This window comes from Globicephala melas, chromosome 11, assembly GCF_963455315.2.
Source record: "Globicephala melas chromosome 11, mGloMel1.2, whole genome shotgun sequence".
Taxonomy (NCBI): domain Eukaryota; kingdom Metazoa; phylum Chordata; class Mammalia; order Artiodactyla; family Delphinidae; genus Globicephala; species Globicephala melas.
The window spans coordinates 64,002,923-64,024,765 of record NC_083324.2 but is presented as its reverse complement, the minus strand read 5'-3'; the positions used below and the strand labels follow the sequence as shown (position 1 = coordinate 64,024,765).

At 44.6% G+C, this 21,843-nt stretch overlaps 1 protein-coding gene across 3 annotated transcripts in view; it reads left to right on the top strand.

Moving 5' to 3' along the window:
• ILRUN (inflammation and lipid regulator with UBA-like and NBR1-like domains) overlaps positions 1-18,367 on the top strand; it is a 119,418-nt gene extending 101,051 nt beyond the window's left edge. For all 3 annotated transcript variants that reach the window (XM_060307700.1, XM_030871023.2, XM_030871021.2), the window contains one exon: positions 17,915-18,367. In XM_060307700.1, the coding sequence (XP_060163683.1) occupies positions 17,915-17,950 (36 nt within the window). In that variant the 3' untranslated portion in view covers positions 17,951-18,367. The remainder of the gene's footprint in view (positions 1-17,914) is intronic.
• The last annotated feature ends 3,476 nt before the right edge of the window (positions 18,368-21,843 follow it).

Genomic DNA, 21,843 nt, shown 5'->3' with positions numbered 1-21,843 from the left:
GGATTCATAAATCTGACTCCATGCTTTTGTTAAAGATTGGCTGGCCTCATTGTCAGCTCAGTTGTGGCTGACCTGTCCCAGGTGAACAATCAGACCAAGTATTGGTGAAGATTAGGTGCTGTTTTAATGAACGCTTTTTATGTGATTAGCCCAAGAGCCTCTGAGGACAAACAGTCACAGTAGGGTAGGTGTTCACTCTATGGACTCAAGGCTAGTCTTGCAATGAATTCTAACTGTGACTCATCTCTGGAGGCTGGGACAGCTTCTGTTTGGACAGTGGTACAGTAGCAAAAAACAATCTGTAGAGGTGTGGAAGGAGAAAATAAGTCATATTGAAATTAGGTACTTCTTTTTCTTACTTGCCAGTAATTTTCACAATTTCTCAATGTTTTCTAAGAAGGCCTTACAGAGGAATAAGACACCAACCAAATGGTCTTATTCAGGACAGCTGGGAATAAGAGTGTGACACCAGGGTGTTCTTCAGGACAACCCAAATGCTTTGCTTCCTTTCTGTGAAGAGTAATGATTTACACTGGGGGAGCTGAAAAGAATCCCAAATTCATTTATTTTGTTACTTGGACTATACGTCTTATTTTGTGTTTGCTCTTATTTTTTTAAAAAAATGTTTGGAGCTGGTGTTTGTCATACTCTCCTCCTTTAAACTGATTACAGCCTGAGCCACTGTTATTACTTCCGCCAAGTGCTGGTTCAAAGGAGAAACGTGTTATTATCTTTGGGAGAGGTTCCTCATGCTTGTCAAGCGTCAGTCCCTGCCGAGTGCCATCTGCCCTGCCTGCCCACGTTTGCACCTGCTTTTCCTCCTCTCTCTCTCTGACAGTCACCCTTTAGTGTGTTTTGGATCTGGAGCTAGAGAAGTTAGTCTGCTTTTATTATATCAGAAATCAACTCTCTTCTAACCTGCTGCTGTCTGTGTTGACTAAGGCATGGAAGAGTTAATTTCTCTCTGTTTAGGTTTAGAAATGTAGTAGAGGTTACAGGGAGAGGTTTGGAAAAGGCAAATATTTTGCTATATGGGCCTGAGGATGTAATGGCTTGTGGATCTTATTATCTACTTTGAAGTAGCCAATCAGTTTAATATAATAATAAGGGATGAGTTTAATAAGGATGGGCCCAACATCTGCTCAGTTCAGAGCGCACTGAATTTGACCCAAAAGCAGGTGGTTGGTGTCCTTAGCTGAGCTAATGGCAATAGAGGGCAGTATAACCTTCCCACTGCCATGAAACCTGAGTCTTCGTTCTCAGGTGCAGACCCTTTCCCTGAAAGGTTTAAAGATGGCTCAAAGAGAAGCTGGAAGGAAAACTCGTGTCACTTGATATTCTATCCAACTTGTGTTCTCCTCTGGCAAGGGACAGGTAGCAAATGCACATTACTCCCAGGTGGCGGCCACGGGAGTGCAGTAATCAGAGCTGTAAAGCTAACGTTCATTAAGCACTTACTATGTGCCAGGCACTGTGCTGAGGATTTTTTAAATTTAATTTTTATTGTTAAAATGATCAATGTACATAATTTAAGGAGTCAAGTAGATCTACAAAGTTTATTACAAAAAACGCTAGTCACCTCCCTGCCTCCCAGCCCCCAGTATTTGTTCCCCAGAGGCAGAGGCAGCAGTTTGACATGCATTACTTCATTTAGTCCACACAACAGAACCATGATACAGGCACTGTCATTATCCCTATTTACAGCTGCTGAGACTTGAGGTTCACAGGTTTCATGACCTGCCCAAGGTCATGCAGCTAGAAAGTGGTAAAACAAGGATATGAACAAAACCAGTTGTTTTTGACTCCTGAGCCTGCTCTCTTACGATCCACTACATTGCTTCCTAGTTACAAATAGTGTTCAGGTATGTATTTTTATCAGCTGAACTGACAGCTGTGGGCTAGGGAGAGCATGCATGCTTTCTGTAGTACACTGCTGCATTTCAAATGAGGATCAAGCCAATTATTGGCCAGCTATTATGTGACTTCTCCACTGCTAAACCCCTTCTCTCCACAAGCTGTTATCTATGGAAGCTACAGAAATCAGCCTTTCTCTCCAGCCTCTATGAAGGGAAAAGATTCCCTAGAACCTCCATGGTCACTTGGGTTTAGATTTTTGGTGACATTGAAATTTCCGTTAACTCAACTTTTGTGACAGCAGCACCTATACCTCTTGAAGTCACCTGTCTATTCCTGATTGTGGCCAAAAGATACAGTCTCTGGAGTTTTCCATTTTTCTGTAATGAATTTAACATCTCCCTTTGAACATACTTAGTATTTTAAAAGTAGAACATACTTAGGGGTGATCTAACTCCCTTTAAAGCCAGATTTAGTTTCTGCAAAGGCCATCTGGAGAAAGAATATTTTACAGTCAGTACAAGTCCTGAGGTAGAAGTTCACCTGGTTTGTTCAAGACCAGAGTGGGTAGGAATGGGGTAGAGGGAAATGAAGTCAGGAGATGAAAACCAGATCATGGAAGGATTTGTGGCCTTTGTGAAGCTTTGGGCTTTTGCACTGAGGGACAGAAGGAACCACTGAAGGATTTTGAGCAGAGGGGTGATGTGGTCTGACTTCATGCCAGAGAGTAAAAGGATCACTCTCTGGCTCTCCTGTGGAGAGTACAGGGCAAGGATAGAAGCAGGGGACCAGTAGGGAAGTTAGTGCAATCATCTAGGTAAAGAGAATGGGTGTTTTGGACCAGATTGGTAGCAGCAGAGGTAAAAGAGGTCTGTGTCTGGATCTGGTTTGTTAGCTAGAACTAACAGGATTTGCTAATGGGTTGGAAGCGGGGTGTAAGAGGGAATAAATGATGACGCCAAAGTTTTTGGCCTGAGCAAATAAAAGGGTAAAATTGCCATCCACAGAGAGAAGAAAGGCTATGGTAGAGGTGGGGAGAGATCAGGAATTCATTTTGGGTACATTGGCATCCAGATGGAGGTATCAAGTAGGCTGCTGTATATCCAGATTGGACATAGAGTTTAGGAGAGAGGGTTTGGGTGGAGATAAAAAATTTGGGAGTCATTTCATGTGGATGGTATCTAATGCTATGAGCCTGGCTGCAATCCACAAAGCGATGAGTCTATGTAAAGCAGGGTTTTCTCAGCCAACAGAGTAAGCCTATTGACATTTTAGGCCGGATGCATCTTCTTTTGCTTCAGAGGGCAGTGTGGTGTGGATCTTATGCATCGTAAGATGTTCAGCAGCATCCCTGGCCTTTACCCACTGGATGCCAGTAGTACCTCCCTAGCCCCAAGTGTAAGAGCCAAAAACATCTCCAGACATTGCCAAATGCCCCCTGGGGCAGGAGCAAAACTTCCCTACTTGGAAACCACTGGTACAGATGGAGAAGAGGTCCAAGGACTGAGCTTAATGCTATCTGTCTAACATGTAAAACTGCTGTTTCTCAAAGCACCTCTACTGCATTTATTCTTATTCTTAATTCACGACACTCTTGTGACTTTTGTAGTTAGTTATACTCTTCATTTGACAAAACAGTAAGGAAGTTGTAAGTGACTTGCTCACATTCACACAGCAAATTGGGGGTGGGCCATGGGCTGGAACCCAGGGAACCCAGTTGGAGTCTAGTGTTCTTCTACACCACACTATGCTGAGGCTTGCTGGCAGAAGCAAAGTTTGTTTGCTGTTCTCTGAAGGTAGTTTATACACTTAGTGTCAGGTTGTAGAGACCTTCTTGTTCATCTTCAGGAGCTACAAAAGAATTTGTGACCAAGAAGGAAGCAGTGCCCAGCAACTGAGGAACCTGCCCCTGTTCGCTGGCAAATTAGCACATTCTGTACAGAAGGGGTTTGCCAGGAGACTCTGGTTTAATGATATTAAGATGTCTCTCTTTTGAAAACCCTGAGGAACCAGCAAAGTCCTCCCAGCCTTGTTGGTGTTTGCATTGGCATGGGTCATGTGTGCATTTTAAAAATAAATCAAGCAAACACTGTGAGCCTTAGAAAATGTCTTTTGTTGTTTGTAACATTACTATCTGACTGAGAATAAAAAGTATTTCCAGGAACTCTCTCTTTTGTACCTCAACAGCTTCAAAGTGGAACGTTCAGCTCCGTCTTCTTTGCTTTGGGACTCTGAGCATTGTTATAGGCTGAGCTGATGCTGGGCAGTCTTGTAGCTGAAACAGAGCTAGTGTTTCCCAAGATAGCATATTTTACTTCAGTTGTAAGGACGTATTCTTTTCCCTGTACTCTGAATTTAGCATTTTAATTTCTGATGAAAATTCTCAAAGTGGGACTGGTGAAATTCAAGCAGATAAGTATAATTCAAAAGTATGAGGTTACATAACCTTATCCACCAGAGGGCAGACAGCAGAAGCAAGAAGAACTACAGTCCTGCAGCCTGTGGAACAAAAACCACATTCACAGGAAGATAGACAAGATGAAAAGGCAGAGGGCTATGTACCAGATGAAGGAACAAGATAAAACCCCAGAAAAACAACTAAATGAAGTGGAGATAGGCAACCTTCCAGAAAAAGAATTCAGAATAATGATAGTGAAGATGATTCAGAACCTCGGAAAAACAATGGAGGCAAAGAACGAGAAGATGCAAGAAATGTTTAACAAAGACCTAGAAGAATTAAAGAACAAACAGAGATGAACAATACAGTAACTGAAATGAAAACTACACTAGAAGGAATCAATAGCAGAATAACTGAGGCAGAAGAATGGATAACTGACCTGGAAGACAGAATGGTGGAATTAACTGATGCAGAACAGAATAAAGAAAAAAGAGCGAAATGAAGACAGGGCTTCCCTAGTTGCGCAGTGATTGAGAGTCCACCTGCCGATGCAGGGGACATGGGTTCGTGGCCCGTTCCGGGAAGATCCCACATGCCGTGGAGCGGCTGGGCCCGTGAGCCATGGCCACTGAGCCTGCGTGTCCGGAGCCTGTGCTCCACAACGGGAGAGGCCACAACAGTGAGAGGCCCGTGTAATGCAAAAAAAAAAAAAAAATGAAGACAGCCTAAGAGACCTTTGGGACAACATTAAACGCAACAACATTCGCACTATAGGGGTCCCAGAGGAGAAGAGAGAGAGAAAGGATGCAAGAAAATATTTGAAGAGATTATAGTCGAAAACTTCCCTAATGTGGGAAAGAAAATAGCCACCTAAGTCCAGGAAACTCAGCTAGTCCCATACAGGATAAACCCAAGGAGAAACACGCTGAGACACATAGTAATCAAATTGGCAAAATTAAAGACAAAGAAAAATGATTGAAAGCAGTAAGGGAAAAATGACAAATAACATACAAGGGAACTCCCATAAGGTTAACAGCTGATTTCTCAGCAGAAACTCTACAAGCCAGAAGGGAGTGGCATGATATACTTAAAGTGATGAAAGGGAGGAACCTACAACTAATTTTACTCTACCCGGCAAGGATCTCATTCAGATTCGATGGAGAAATCAAAAGCTTTACAGACAAGCAAAAGCTAAGAGAATTCAGCTCTACAACAAATGCTAAAGGAACTTCTCTAAGTGGGAAACACAAGAGAAGAAAAGGCCCTACAAAAACAAACCCACAACAATTAAGAAAATGGTCATAGGAACATACATATCGATAATTACCTTAAATGTGAATGGATTAAATGCTCCAACCAAAAGACACAGGCTTGCTGAATGGATACAAAAACAAGACCCATATATATGCTGTCTACAAGAGACCCACTTCAGACCTAGGGACACATACAGACTGAAAGTGAGGGGATGGAAAAAGATATTCCATGCAAATGGCAATCAAAAGAAAGCTGAAGTAAGCAATACTCATATCAGGTAAAATAGACTTTAAAATAAAGAATATTACAAGAGACAAGGAAGGACACTACATAATGATCAAGGGATCAATCCAAGAAGAAGATATAACAATTATAAATATATATGCACCCAACATAGGAGCACCTCAGTACATAAGGCAACTGCTAACAGCGGTAAAAGAGGAAATCCACAATAACACAGTAATAGTGGGGAACTTGTAACACCTCACTTACACCAATGGACAGATCATCCAAAATGAAAATAAATAAGGAAACACAAGCTTTAAATGACAAAATAGAACAGATAGATTTAATTGATATTTATAGGACATTCCATCCAAAAACAGCAGATTACACTTTCTTCTCAAGTGTGCATGGAACATTCTCCAGGATAGATCACATCTTGGGTCACAAATCAAGCCTCAGTAAATTTAAGAAAATTGAAATTATATCAAGCATCTTTTCTAACCACAACGCTATGAGATTAGAAATCAGTTACAGGGAAAAAACGTAAAAAACACAAACACATGGAGGCTAAACAATACGTTACTAAATAACCAAGAGATCATTGAAGAAATCAAAGGGGAAATCAAAAAATACCTAGAGAGGGCTTCCCTGGTGGCGCAGTGGTTGAGAGTCCGCCTGCCGATACAGGGGACACGGGTTCGTGCCCCGGTCCGGGAAGATCCCACATGCCGCGGAGCGGCTGGGCCCGTGAGCCATGGCCGCTGAGCCTGCGTGTCCGGAGCCTGTGCTCCACAGCGGGAGAGGCCACAACAGTGAGAGGCCCGCGTACCGCAAAAAAAAAAAAAAAAAAAAAAAACAAACAACAACAACAACAAAAAATACCTAGAGACAAATGACAATGAAAACACCACAATCCAAAACCTATGGGATGCAGCAAAAGCAGTTCTAAGAGGGAAGTTTATAGCTATACAAGCCTACCTCAAGAAACAAGAAAAATCTCAAATAAATAATCTAACCTTACACCTAAAGAAACTAGAGAAAGAAGAACAAGCAAAACCCAAAGTTAGCAAAGGAAAGAAATCATAAAGATCAGAGCAGAAATAACTGAAATAGAAACAAAGAAAACAGTGGCAAAGATCAATAAAACTAAAAGCTTGTTCTTTGAGAAGATAAACAAAATTGATAAACCATTAGCCAGACTCATCAAGAAAAGACTGAGAGGACTCAAATCAATAAAATTAGAAATGAAAAAGAAGTTACAACAGACACCACAGAAATACAAAGCATCCTAAGAGCCTACTACAAGCAACTCTATGGCAATAAAATGGACAACCTGGAAGAAATGGACAAATTCTTAGAAAGATATAACCTTCCAAGACTGAACCAAGAAGAAATAGAAAATATGAACAGACCAGTCACAAGTAATGAAATTGAAACTGTGATTAAAAATCTTCCAACAAACAAAAGTCCCGGACCAGATGGCTTCACAGGTGAATTCTATCAAACATTTAGAGAAGAGCTAACAGCCATCCTTCTCAAATGCTTCCAAAAAATTGCAGAGGAAGGAAAACTCCTAAACTCATTCTATGAGCCCACCATCACCCTGATACCAAAACCAGACAAACATACTACAAAAAAAGAAAATTACAGACCAATATCACTGATGAATATAGATGCAAAAATCCTCAACGAAATACTAGCAAACAGAATCCAACAACACATTAAAAGGATCATACACCATGATCAAGTGGGATTTATCCCAGGGATGCAAGGATTCTTCAGTATATGCAAATCAATCAATGTGATACACCATATTAACAAATTGAAGAAGAAAAACCATATGACAATCTCAATAGATGCAGAAAAAGCTTTTGACAAAATTCAACACCGATTTATGATAAAAACTCTCCAGAAGATGGGCATAGAGGGAACCTACCTCAACATAATAAAGGCCATATATGACAAACCCACAACAAACATCATTTTCAATGGTGAAAAACTGAAAGCATTTCCTCTAAGATCAGGAACAAGACAAGGATGTCCACTCTTACTGCTGTTATTCAACATACTTTTGGAAGTCCTAGCCTTGGCAATCAGAGAAGAAAAAGAAATAAAAGGAATACAAATTGGAAAAGAAGAAGTAAAACTGTCACCGTTTGCAGATGACATGATACTCTACATAGAGAATCCTAAAGATGCCACCAGAAAACTACTAGAGCTAATCAATGAATTTGGTAAAGTAGCAGGATACAAAATCAATGCACAGAAATAGCCTGCATTCCTATACACTAATGATGAAAAATCTGAAAGAGAAATTAAGGAAACACCCATTTACCATTGCAACAAAAAGAATTAAATGCCTAGGAATAATCCTACCTGGGAAGACAGAAGACCTGTATGCAGAAAACTATAAGACCCTGATGAAAGAGATTAAAGATGATACAGATGGAGAGATATACCATGTTCTTGGATTGGAAGAATCAATATTGTGAAAATGACTGTACTACCCAAAGCAATATACAGATTCAATGCAATCCCTGTCACATTACCAATGGCATTTTTTACAGAACTAGAACAAAACATCTTAAAATTTGTATGGAGACACAAAAGACCCTGAATAGCCAAAGCAGTCCTGAGAGAAAAAGACAGAGCTGGAGGAATCACTCTCTGACTTCAGACTATACTACAAAGCTACAGTAATCAAGACAATATGGTACTGGCACAAAAACAGAAACAAAGATCAATGGAACAAGATAGGAAGCCCAGAGGTAAACCCACACACCTATGGTCAACTAATCTATGACAAAGGAGGCAAGGATATACAATGGAGAAAAGACAGTCTCTTCAATAAGTGGTGCTGGAAAAACTGGACAGCTACATCTAAAAGAATGAAATTGAACATTCCCTAACACCATACACAAAAATAAACTCAAAATCGATTAGAGATCTAGATGTAAGACCAGACACTATAAAACTCTTAGAGGAAAACATAAGAAGAACACTCTTTGACATAAATCACAGCAAGATCTTTTTTTATCCACCTCCTAGAGTAATGGAAATAAAAACAAAAATAAACAAATAAACAAACTTAGAAGCTTTTGCACAGCAAAGGAAACCATAAACAAGATGAAAAGACAACCCTCAGAATGGGAGAAAATATTTGCATACGAATCAACAGACAAAGGATTAATTTCCAAAATATATAAACAGCTCATGCAACTCGATATTAAAAAAACAAACAACCCAATCCAAAAAGGGGCAGAAGACCTAAATAGACATTTCTCCAAAGAAGACATACAGATGGCTAAGAAGCACATGAAAAGCTGCTCAACATCACTAATTATTAGAGAAATGCAAATCAAAACTACAATGAGGTGTCACCTCACACCAGTTAGAATGGGCTTCATCAGAAAATCTATGAAAAACAAATGCTGGAGAGGGTGTGGAGAAAAGGGAACCCTCTTGCACTGTTGGTGGGAATGTAAACTGATACCGTCACTATGGAGAACAGTATGGAGGTTCCTTAAAAAAGTAAAAATAGAATTACCATATGACCCTGCAATCCCACTACTTGGCATATACCCAGAGAATTTCACAATTTAAAAAGACACATGCATCCCAGTGTTCATTGCAGCACTGTTTACAATAGCCACGTTATGGAAGCAACCTGAATGCCCATTGACAGACGAATGGATAAAGATGTGGCACACATATATGATGGAATATTACTCAGCCATAAAAAGGAACGAAATTGGGTCATTTGTTGAGATGTGGATGGATCTAGAGACTGTCATACAGAGTGAAGTAAGTCAGAAGGAGGAAAACAAATATTGTATATTAACGCATACATGTTGAACCTAGAAAAATGGTACAGATGAACTGGTTTGCAGGGCAGAAATTGAGACACAGATGTAGAGAACAAACGTATGGACACCAAGGCGGGAAAGCTGTGGGAGGGGGTGATGAATTGGGTGATTAGGATTGACGTGTATACACTGATGTGTATAAAATTGATGATTAATTTAAAAAAAGTGTGAGGATTTATGTCTGGTGTAGATGCTCAGGTTTCAGTGACTTGTTCTTTGCTAAGTGTGCTCTGATTGTATTCCAGCAGGACCAGGTGCACAATGTAAAATTAAAGGCTGCTGTACATCAGGGGAAAGTATGGGCTTCCTTAGAGCTCGACTGAGAGCGAGACCCTTTTCAAAGCTGTGGACATTCATCAAAACTACTTTAACAGGGGCTTCCCTGGTGCGCAGTGGTTGAGAGTCCGCCTGCCGATGCAGGGGACACGGGTTTGTGCCCCGGTCCGGGAAGATCCCACATGCCGCGGAGCGGCTGGACCCGTGAGCCATGGCCGCTGAGCCTGCGCATCCGGAGCCTGTGCTCCGCAACGGGAGAGGCCACGACAGTGAGAGGCCCGCGTACCGCAAAAAAAAAAAAAAAAAAAAAAAGTACTTTAACAGAGAGAGGTTTGATATTATTTAGTCATAAGGGAGGCCTCTTAGGTTCCTCAGCCTGTGCTAATACTTCCTTATTGTCAAAGAATTTACTGTCTGATTACTTAGATGTGACTAGCTCATAGGAAAGAATGAGACCAGTAAAGATGGAGTATATTGAGTTCCAGTTGAGTTTTAAGTGTTCTTGAGTTTGGAGGAAGGAGAAAACAATGAGGTTTGGAGTAGCCAGGAAAATGATACCTTGGTGAATGATAGGTTCAAACTGGGACTTCCCTGGCAGTCCAATGGTTAGAACTCTGCATTTCCACTGCAGGGGGCACAGGTTCGATCCCTGGTCGGGGAACTAAAATCCCACATGACATGCAGTGCGGCCAAGGAAAAAAAAAGAAGAAAGAAAGAAATGATAGATTCAAACGGAATTGGAGGGAAAAGGAGTCACATGCAGGAAGGCCCAGAGGCATTCACAGGCAGGGTGTGTTCATGGGACACTGGCCAGCCTGATTGTGGTGAGTGAGGTGTGCTTAAAGAGGATGGGGTGAATTTTGGAGGAAGACCTTTGAAAGCCAAGCAAAGAAGAGTTCACCTTTAATGTGAGAGGAATCAGAGTACTAACAATGCTTTTGAGCAGGGGGGTGGCAAGATGAAACCAAATATGGCTGAAGGAAAGACAGTTTATTCTCCCTCAATCAGCCAGCCATTGGCTGGGGTGGAGGTGGGGGGAGGTGATACTGTGAATTAATTGTAAGAGAGGTTGGGGAGACAGTGGCATGTAAGGAAAGTGTACAGGAGCTTGAATGGAAATTCTGAGAGGAAGTGGGACCAGCAGCCTCACCCTGTGCCTCAGGACTCCCATAGTACAGCACCAATGGCCACATGGCTGGGAACTTGGATAAGTGTTCTCTCCTTTTAGGTGTTCTCCCCAGTGAGACTCTTACCACTTCTTTCTTCCTTTCTAGGAATCTCCTCTACCCTAAGAGATGGCCATGAGAGAGCCTGCATCTCACCTGGATTCTAGCACACTTGCTATTACATGAGATCTTGGGGACTAGAATTTCAAATAGCAAATAGCCTTTTCTGAAGTTTTTAATGAAAGGGAAGTCAAACTCAACCAACATCCTTCATCTCCTTGTAGGACTTTAAATAATATCTTTTCATTCACAATTATGTTTGAGTTTTATTCTTCCTGGTGATTTTCTTGATTTGTCAGGGGGTGGGTGAAGGCTCTGGGAGTTCCCTTTGGCCATGGGGAGCTTGGGGGGATGGGAGGATGAATGACAGAGGAAGAATGGAAGGAGGATGGAGGATGTCTGGAGGGAGGATGGAAAGGTGGATGATGGAGGAAGAACAGAGGATGGATGCATGGCAAAGGATTGGATGGGTGGTTAGAGGGAGGATGGATGGATAGATGCGAAGGTCCCCAGCAGGACTGTAGAAGTTAGTTAAGAGCAACAGAAAAACTGTGTTATAGAGATAAGTATAAAAAATGCTTTTACAGGGCTTTTAAAACAACATTTCACCACGCTTATAACTGAGTTACGCTTTTAAGCACAACTTTGGCACAATCAGAAGGCTGTGAACTGAGCCTGCCCCATGAGCAGCCTTCATGCATAAAAGTACGTTTATTTTCTTTTCTTTGGCTTGTTCTCATACTTGTCTTCAGCCACTGCATCTTTGAAATTTTGAGGACAGTCACATGAAAGTGGCTTGGACACCAGTGTTAAAGCATCTGCAGAAGTTCCCATCATGATGATCTGGCCCTGATGATATTCCACCAGCAAGCCTTCTTGTGCGGTCAGCATCCATCGAGGGAAGGGCGCTGCTTTGAGTGCTCCTGAGAGAAGAGTCCTCATTGCCCTGCCCATTACTCCAGTACAGACTTGATTTCTAATTAATGAGAGACAAGTGGGTTCGATCAGGGCTTGGTCAGTCTCTGGCCCTTGCCAGCCAAGCCAGCCCCATGAGCAGGGCCTCACCACACCATGTTTGCAGTACAGGATCAGGACAGAACTTAATACTAAACCCTGTATTCTTCTGTGTTTGCATTCAGTGTACATAAATGATACAAAAGGAGCACTAGGTGGGCGAAGCGCCGCCTGGGACTGGCCCAGGAAATGAGAAAGGAGGAGGAGGGCCCTGGTGGTTATCTGATGCTGCCATCAGTATACACCTTGAGAGCGTATTATTTCACAGTCATGCAGCAAACGCTCCTCTCTTTTTATTAACCAGTGTGAACCTTTTTATTTATCTAAATCAAATCACAAATAAAAGCAAAATAAGACAGGTATGTGAAAGTTTTCATGTTGTGGTGCTTTATCTAAACAGGCTTTCATATAGAAAGAGTACCCTCAAAAGCCCTCGTAAGACATTGTTGTTTCATTAGGAATTTTAGCCGCCTTTTTTTTTTTCTCCTGGAAGGTTAAACAGAGATGGCTCAGCAGTGCAGAGTATTTCACAGTTCATTCATTCATTTTACTGACACTTGTGTCTTACTATGTGCAAGGTACAAATAACTGGCAGAAACAGGTTTCACTGGACTTTCCTGACGGTCAGTCCAGTGGTTAAGACTGTACTTCTAATGCAGGGGGTGCGGGTTCGATCCCTGGTCGGGGAACTAGGATCCCACGTGCCACGTGCATGGTACAGCCAAAAAAAGAAAAGAAAAGAGAAAAAGAAACAGGTTCCACTGTCGTAAAAGGGCAGCTTTCTCCTCTGATAGCACTGTACTCCCTACTGCTGAACATTGATGAGTAAACGTCTAAAAATATTCTAGCTGAGGGACTTCCCTGGTGGTCCAGTGGGTAAGACTCCATGCTCCCAGTGCAGGGGGCCCGGGTTCAATCCCTGGTCAGGGAACTAGATCCCACGTGCATGCCAAAACTAAGAAATGCTCATGCTGCAACTAAAGATCCCTCATGCTGCAACTAAACATGCTGCAATGAAGATCCCATGTGCTGCAACTAAGACCCAGTGCAGCCTAAATAAATAAATAATTTTTTTAAAAGTTCTTTAAAAAAATACATTCTATCTGAAACAATATAGTTTCCTGTTTTTTTAGTACTCCTTTTTGGAAAAGTTATTTTGATTTCTGTATAATTTTAGGAAGAACTTTTAAGTTATTGTAGGTACCCACTCACATAAGATCAGTGATAACCAAATCACCGGCTGGGAGTGACTCTACTATTCCACAGGGGCAACTATAAACTACTGTGAAAAACAAATCAAAAAGATAGTTTTTATTTTTAGTTTGCTTTGAGGACAGGCCCACAAGTACTGGATCTTAAATTGTCCTTTCAGGAGATTGTGATGAGTGAAACTGAGCTTGCTTGTCTTTTATGTCTATAAGTGTTCTCTTTTAAAAATATTTTAGAAAATTAGCCAAATTATGACTCACAGTAGTTATTCCATTGCGGACGTTCAGCTCAGGACCTGGCCCCACTACCGTAATCATTCAGCTGGCTTGAGGCCAAGGTCTCTTCCCAGACACCCATGAGTAGGGAGACCCCTCTGTCTTAGCTGGCAGGTATGGAGCTCCCATGCTTTAAGAGGGCTCACCTGCCCTGTAGCCAAGTCGAATTTAGGTCCCAGGGCTCACAGCCATGACAGCTGTTCAGTGAAAGCTTAGGGAAGACTGAGGCAAACAGGCAACACCTCAACCCCTGTGGACCTAAAACCTGTCTCTCCTTCGCCAGGAACACTTTCTTGTCCGCTAGCAGATGTGGGGCTACTCCCAAGAAATGTAGCCTTTGAAAAGCCATTTCTGTGCAAGTTGACCCTGGGGAGCTGCTCTTTAGACCTGGAGTCAGATAGAGGAGTTCTTTTCTTGGCTTGGTCATTTACACCTTCTATTAATATGCATAAATCCGGCCTTGCTGCTAGTCCCTATGTGGTGAGAGGTGAATCCTCATAGAGAAGAGGGTGGTCTTCTGCATCAAACTAACTTGAGTTTTGTAATCATGCTGCGATGGCCTCCATTTCTGCTTGTAAGAGTTTAATTCAGGGCTTTGTGTGGTACCATCTGATGCATCCATCCCTTGATCTGTTTTCCTTATTAGTGGCACACCTGTTATAGGAGAGATATCAAGGATGCCACCAGGTTAATGAAAATGTTTGGCATTTGCTTTTCCTGTGGGTAAAATTTGAAGAGTTGTTAGGCTCCAGAAGACAGTGAACACTATCTGTATTGCCAAACCCTACTTTTGGGCTTGGGTTGGAGACATTAGGCACCAGAACCTGTTACACGGGGTCTTGGAACTCCAGTGGAACCTGAAAAGTGGATGGACATCTCGTTTCAAATATACCTTCATCCCACTCTTAAGAAAGGCACTTCCTGCTTGGCCTCCTGCCATCGGATGCCCTGGACAAGCTGTTCTTGGAATCTCCACCAGGCTTTTTCTCTATAACTGGTGTTGCATTGCCTGTGTTCTATGATCCACTTGTGACACCTGTAATCCTGCATGTGGGGAGTCTAGATGATAAAGTAATTCTGAGATAGAATTGGCTCCCTCTCTCTTCCTTGAAGTGATAGTAATTTATTTGGGGGGGAAGGAAAATAGAGCTTGTCCCTCAAGCCATGTTTCTACGCCAGTTAAACATCAACAACTCCAATATGCCATTCTCTGGATGAAAGGGAATTAGATAGCATTTTTCTTTCCAAAAGGCACAGCACCTCAGTCAATAAATAGAGGATCAACATTAATTCTTAATCTAAGCTAGTTAAATACTACACTGAATGGTCTAAGGGCCAGGGCATTCAGGGGGAAATCTGAAAATGCCCATGTCTGTATTGCTCTCTCTGCCAATTGCATGGGATCCATTTATCTGTAAAATGGGAATGCACGACAGCTCCTTGGCAAAGTCATGAACTCCCTTCTCCAAGCATTCCAGACAAGTCACAAGGCTAGTGCTTGCTTTATAAAGGCCTATGTGAAGAGTGTGGAGCTTTGGTCTGGAAAGCAGGTAAATTTAGGGTAAAGGGGGAAAAAATTCATAGAAAACAAATGCTGTTTGTTTTTCTACTTTCTTTTCTCTGTGCGTGTTTTCCTGCACAAAGACTTTTGAGCGTCTTACTGGTTCTAAATCGTATGGGAATCTGAGCCTTTGTTGCTCTCCTTGGATTGTTGGGATGAATGAATGTTGGTTGGGAAGTACTGAGGGCAGCTTGTGGTTTTTTTTGTTTGTTTTTTGTTTGCGGTACGCGTGCCTCTCACTGTTGTGGCCTCTCCCGTTGCGGAGCACAGGCTCCGGACGCGCAGGCTCAGCGGCCATGGCTCACGGGCCCAACCGCTCCGCGGCATGTGGGATCATCCCGGACCGGGGCACGAACCCGCATCCCCTGCATCGGCAGGCGGACCCTCAGCCACTGCGCCACCAGGGAAGCCCAGCAGCTTGTTTTAAGCTTCTTTAATTTCCATCTCTGGGGCCTGTGACCGTCCAACCAGGCCCTACAAAATGGAGTCTGAGAGCCTTTAGCTGGTCCGGCCCACACTTGTTTGAGTGGGTGGGTCTGTGACTACTGACATGGTTACAGTCTCAGCTCGCCTGCTGGAGACATGGTTGACTCGGGGCTGGCAAACGTGACATTTTAACCACCACTGCTTTGCTTACCAGCTCTGTGCTCTTGATCAGGTTACCTCACCTCTCTGAGCTTGGAGAGCGTACTTGTCTCAGTTTATCTTTGTGAGAATTAAAGAGAACATGTTCAAGTGCTCCAGCAGCACCTGGCGGCACGTAGTTGATGCTTTTTCAGTGTTGGCCTGCCTGTCTCCCACATTCACCTCTTCAGCGATGCCACCAAGCAGCTTGAGGCCTATTTCTGGTCTCTTGAGGCTTTTTATGGAGGGAGAAAAAAAAAGACAAAAGCAATTTCAGTGCTTTCCACTGAAAAAAACTGGGAACTTTAATCTCATGCTCCCTATTTTTGGCAGCTTTGACCTCTGGTCTAAATAAGCATGACCAAAGGGCATTTTTTTCTTAGAATGCTGTTTTTCAACCTCCTGAGCTAGGTACTTTATGTCAACTCCTAGAACCTTAAATCTGGAAGTTTTAGGGAGGAATCTGAGATCCTATGAGGGGAAGGGACTTTATTCATGGTCATTTGGTGTGCTAGTGCAAAGCGGGGATCAGAACCCAGATCTCCTTCTCCCACTTCTGCGTGACCTGCAGCCCATTGCAGTGAAAACTGTGAAGGTTGTGCATCTCTAGCTGACCACTTCCAGGGAGCCCAGCCTCTTCTGGGACCTGGGAGGCTGTGACCAGATGGATGGCATGACGCAGACACTTGTGTCCCCAGGCCTAAGCGGCTGTTTAAAAACTTGGTTTGGAAGGGCCAATATTCTTGTGACTTCGAAGGGTCTGGCACTCCAGGTAGTAGTCTGAGAAATACCTGTTCTCTTTCAATTATTAATTCAACAGTATTTGCCGGGTGCTTGCTCAGGGACAGGTGCCATGCTAAGTGCTAGAGAGATGGCAGCAAACAAAGTCATACTGGAAAGGGATTCTAATCATTGGCAACCCTGCAACCCTGCACTTACATTTCTTTTCAAAGACAAGTGTCATTTTTAAAAGATAATCAAATTCTGACTGTCCACATCTTACCAAGCTAATGGAAAATGTCATCTCAGTCATTCTTGTGCCTCCTCACCCCAGTTGTGCCTAGATTCAGGATTCTTACTTAACGTAGTTGTCAAGCATCGGGAAACCCCTCTGGTCATTTGTCATGATTATGGCTGTGCCACCTGCTCTCCGTACCCATTTGGTCCCCTTGGTCCAAGGGCCCTCTGCTTCTGGGCCAGTTTGGGGTGTAGGACCTTTAGTGAGGCTGGTTACCAGTTACCTTTGCCCTCCCAGGTCTTGGCATTGACTGGGTCTTTTCAAGGAGCACACTCCACAGAGGTGTGAAGGTGGAGGGAGGCACAAGACATCCTCCAGCAAGTTTGTGTGGCCACTTTTGGTGTTGGCACATCTTGGTGTCTCATTCTTAACATAAGGGAAAAGTGAGACTATGATGCCTTCTCCACCAGCCAAGCAGCATAGAAAACACCTTTGGGAATTTGGAGTAAACCTTATCATCATGTGGCAAGGGAGAGGCAATGTGAAGAGAGCAAAGATCAGACTTGGGTTTGAATCTTGGCTCTGCCTTTTACTACCCATGTGGCTTTGAACAAGTCTCCTAATGTCTGCAGTCAGATAGGCATCAGTCAAATGAGTGTAATAATACACCTAAAGACAGTGTATGCAGACCCCCTGCTGCCATGTCTGCACTAGGTGCCCGGTGGACGGTTGCTTTTTCTGCTCCAGTGTGTGTGTTGTTGATATAAGTGCCACCAGCCAGCAGTAGCCTGCACCTGAGGTTAAGGGTGCAGAAAGTGGTGTCCAAGGATCTTTAGCAGAGAGGTTAAGATGTTGTCAAGAAGGAGGGCAGGCTTTGTGACCTGGGTGGAGGAAAGTTGGTACCAGTTGATCTAGAATTTGAAAGATGAAGAATCTCTCCACCAGCCTCCCCTCTCTTGGATGGTGTGTTTGCAGGAGAACACTTAGCAAAAACTTGAAATGTGCTGATATGTGGCCTCCTGAAGATTTGCATGGCAAGGACAACCCTCAAGCCTTGTTTGTGCCTTGGAGCTTCCTTCTGGCTCACTGGGAACCGTAGATTCTTTTACTTGGTTTGGTTGTCACATTGTACCTGCTGTGTCTGCCATCACTGACTGTGTTCACTCTCTTCCAGGGGCTCCACGGGCCTTACCCCTTCGGCCAGTCTTAAACGGGTGTCAGCAAGAAGAAAAATTAACAAAAGACAGAAGGCTTGACTCTGGGGGGGAGGGCAAGGGGTTCCTCTGGATTGCAGACCACATCGCACGGACCCCTGGCTCTGACCCCCATCCTGGAAGAAGAGGAAGAATCAGAAAGACTAGTTTTGAGTAAACTCAGTGTGCGTGTGTGAATGCCGAGTCGCAGGAGTGGTGTTGAGGCTACCAAGAAGAAATCCATGCAGCCAGTTTGGGTTTTGTTTATTAGGTGTCAGTCTAACAAGTCATTAGGTTGCTCGGGAAGGAAAAAAATGTTTAAAATGGGGGAAAAAAGCCATCTTTTTAAACAAAAATTATTTTGCCTACAGACAGGTTGTAGTTTTGAGCACATGTTAATTTTTTCCCCTTTCCCCACTTTTTTTTTTTTTTTTAGATAAGGGATAACATGCTGTTTATAGAATGCTTGCTCTGGAAGCAATTCAGGTTCAAAACTGGCATGGCCTGCTTGGGGACTCTGCGGGTCAGTGCTATAGGAGGACACCTGCCGTGCCACCTGACTCCATGAGTCTCCAACCCCATTTGCTTTTAATGGTATCAGCCCATGAGTTATCACGCTTTTCCTCTTCTTTTCTCTTTAATCTTCTGTTGATTTACACCTTTGGCATTTGTATTGGTCAGCCCTGTGGCTTGTTACCGTCAGAACCTCTCTGAAGACCAAACTTCCCTGTGTGGCCAGGAGAGGAAGCCTTGAGGACAGATCTCGGGTGACGTGGGAGTTTGTGAGGCTGAGAGGTGTCCTCCTGCACACACTTGTAACAATTCGAATTGCTTTCCTTCCATGTTTCTCTTGGCGGAGAGAAATGCCATCACGCTTACTGCTCTCTTGGATTCTTGGTGCACGGCGGCTCCACATTCACTCTGGGAACGCTGCCTCTGTGCTGCGTATATGTGTGTGCTGCGTGCACACACACACACGGGTGTTGGTGCAGCTCACCAGCGAGTGTGCAGCAGGCGAATGTGAAGGTGTCCCCTGCTTCTCTGTTGTCACACAACTCCCTTCCCTGTGTTTCTCTGTTGCCTGCTTCTCTGTTGTCACACAACTCCCTTCCCTGTGTTTCTCTGTTGTCACACAACTCCCTTCCCTGTGTTTCTCTCCAGTTGTCCTTTGTGGCATTTTTGCAGCCTGTTAGTGGAGGCTGGGCTGTTAAGGTATGAAAATGTAGCCCCAGATGGGGAATTTGCCATGGGGAAGGGCCACGCTTACTGACTGCGTGATCTTGGAGACCACATTTTGCTGGGAATGAAAGGACCCCCGCCCTGAGCAGGATGCTTAGTTATTGGGAGGTGGCGGGCAAGGGACAGCCCAGCCGGAGCACAGGTTGATTGGCTGGCTGCTCACTGGGACAGGTAGCCCCACTGGCATCCTGTGGATTCCGAGCAGGTTGAGATGTGGATATCTCCATGGGAAGCTTAAACCAGGCCAGAACAGCTGTCTGCCAAAGATACAAGAATATGCAAAGTCCCTCTTCTCTTCTCACCCCCTCCTTCCCTCGAGTCTTGGTTCGTTTGATAGCCGGGGTTATGGATCTAGGGTGCGGTTGCTGGGTCACCTGCCTGTTACCACACCCCCACCCACCCCGGGGTTGTGAGACAGCAGGGAGTCCAGGTCGATGATTGGCTGCAAGGGGTCATATAGCCTGGGTGTGGGTGAGGGTCTGCCTGCCTGTCTGTCTCTGTTTGGGTGTCTGAGTTCCGAAAACATGTGTTGTTTGTTCCTCCTCATCCTCTTCTGAGACTGTTGTGTTTTCCAAGCTTGATTGTGAGAGAAAAGCTTGTATGAAATTCCCCCTTTGCCTCCCCACCTCCCCCCAAATAAAAGGGGGAATAAACATTGGTCCACTGGAGAAGCCCCAGGGGAGGGTGGAGACTGCCTGCTGAAAGGGCAGTGCAGCTGGGTCTGGGGCTGGACTAGAGCTCACACTGGAGCACCTACTTTCTATGCACACAAAGAGCACCCCATTCCCAGCAGAGCAGAGGTGCCCAGGCCACCACAGGTCCAAGCCAGGGGCTCACAATGGCTTTTTGTTTGAGGGCCCTATTGGGCCCAGACTGCCGCCACTGTTGGTGCCAACCTCCTGGGACGCCGCCACCCTGGAGCCCACACATGCCCAGCCGTTCTGCTCACTTGATAGCCCTCAAAGCATCACATCTCCATCTGCCCCTGCAGGATCATGGGAGGTTTTACGTCCCCTGGTTTCCAGGCTTCCTCATCTGCCCCACACTAGGTGCCCCTTCCCCTTTTCTCAGGAGGGGGTGCCTGCCATTATTCAGCAGTGGCTTCATAGATCACCGTCAGTGGGTCTGGCCCTGCCAGAGGGATCCTGCGCCTCCTCTTGCTTTTAGGCAGTCTCACCTGGCAAGGTAGTTGTCCCAAGCACGTTGGCTTCCCTCCCAAGAACAAACCATTTCTGTACACAGCTTTGGAGAGGTGAGCTCCTTGCAGAGGTCAGAGCGAGTGCAAGCCATGGAGTAGGGGCGGAAGGAGTCCATGGTTCCCCCAAGACCTGGCGGCTGTTAGTACCATTCATCCTGCCTCTTCTCGCTGGTTTGGGTTCTGAGCAAGTCCTTAGAGCCCCTCATTTCCACTGCCTGGTGGGGCGGCAAAGGCTACCCTCTCAGCCCCAGTAGTCTCAGTTCCTCTTGGACTCTTTACCAAATGACAGGCTGCCTCTGGGCAGGACCACCAGTGTCTGGCACCTGCGAGGTGAGGCAGGCACCATCCTTAAGGACCTGAGCCCAGTGGGGGAGGCAGAGGGGCTCAGGCTTGGGAGGAACCTGTCTGTGTGCACGGAGTGAGGTGTGTGTGGATGTGTGTGCACGCGTGCATGCTTTTTTTCTTTTTTTCCCATGGGGACAGTTGAATTTGGGGCATTTTCTACAAGAAACAGCCTTCTCTTCCCCCAGCAAGGACTGGCTGTTACCTAAAGTCCATCAAAGGCATTTCCAGCCAGGAGAGAACCTCACCAAGACAGCTGGAGTGGCCCGAGGGTGGCCAAGGTGGGAAGTGGGCATAAGAATAAGCACCTCCCCAAATTCAATGTGAGCCCCAGCGGGAGAGGGTGGTGGGGTTGCCAGGGCCCAGAACTGCAAGCTGATTCCCCACCCCACCCTGCCTCGCCTTTTCTTTGTTTCCTCGTGTGAATGCTGGAGCAGCAGTAGCTGCCTTCTCCACCTGGACAGTGGTGTGCGGCAAGCAAGCTGGGTGGGTGTTTGTGGTGGGGCCTTATGGTGCCTGGGAGGAGATGAAGATGAGGAGGTTTTTCCTTACTGTGTAAATGAATATTTGTATGATTAAATTAACACACACCAAAAAAAACCCTGTTTTCATGTGTGTCAGTGAGTTTATTGCTCCCTGAAGCCCCTCTGTACCTGCTTGGCCCCCCAGTGGCTCTGTGATATGCGCTTTTTGGTCTCTGTGTCTCTCCTTCTTGCATATGGGAAAACTGAGGCCCTGCGGTTCATTATATGTTTGTGAAATCAGTCCTGGGATTATCATTAAATCTGCTGCCGTTCCTGGTTTCCGGTGACCAGAAAAGTGAAACTCTTTCCAGTGGCCTCCCCAGGCTACCTACCATGCGTCTGTTGAGCACTACTCTATCCCCAGCACATAAGATGTACCGGCCAACTTAGTATCAGCCAGCAGGCATTGTGTGGGCACTTACTGTGTGTCAGGCACAGCGCACAGGTGTGAATGCAGGAATTGCACAGGAAGAATGCAGAGCACCATGGGCATCTTCCTACTGGGGAAACAGACAAGGCCGAGTTGGGGAGTCCTCAGAGCCAGCTGGGACTAGGTTTAGAAGAGGAAATGCATCTTTCTTTAGTGGTTCTGGTGGATTACGGATTA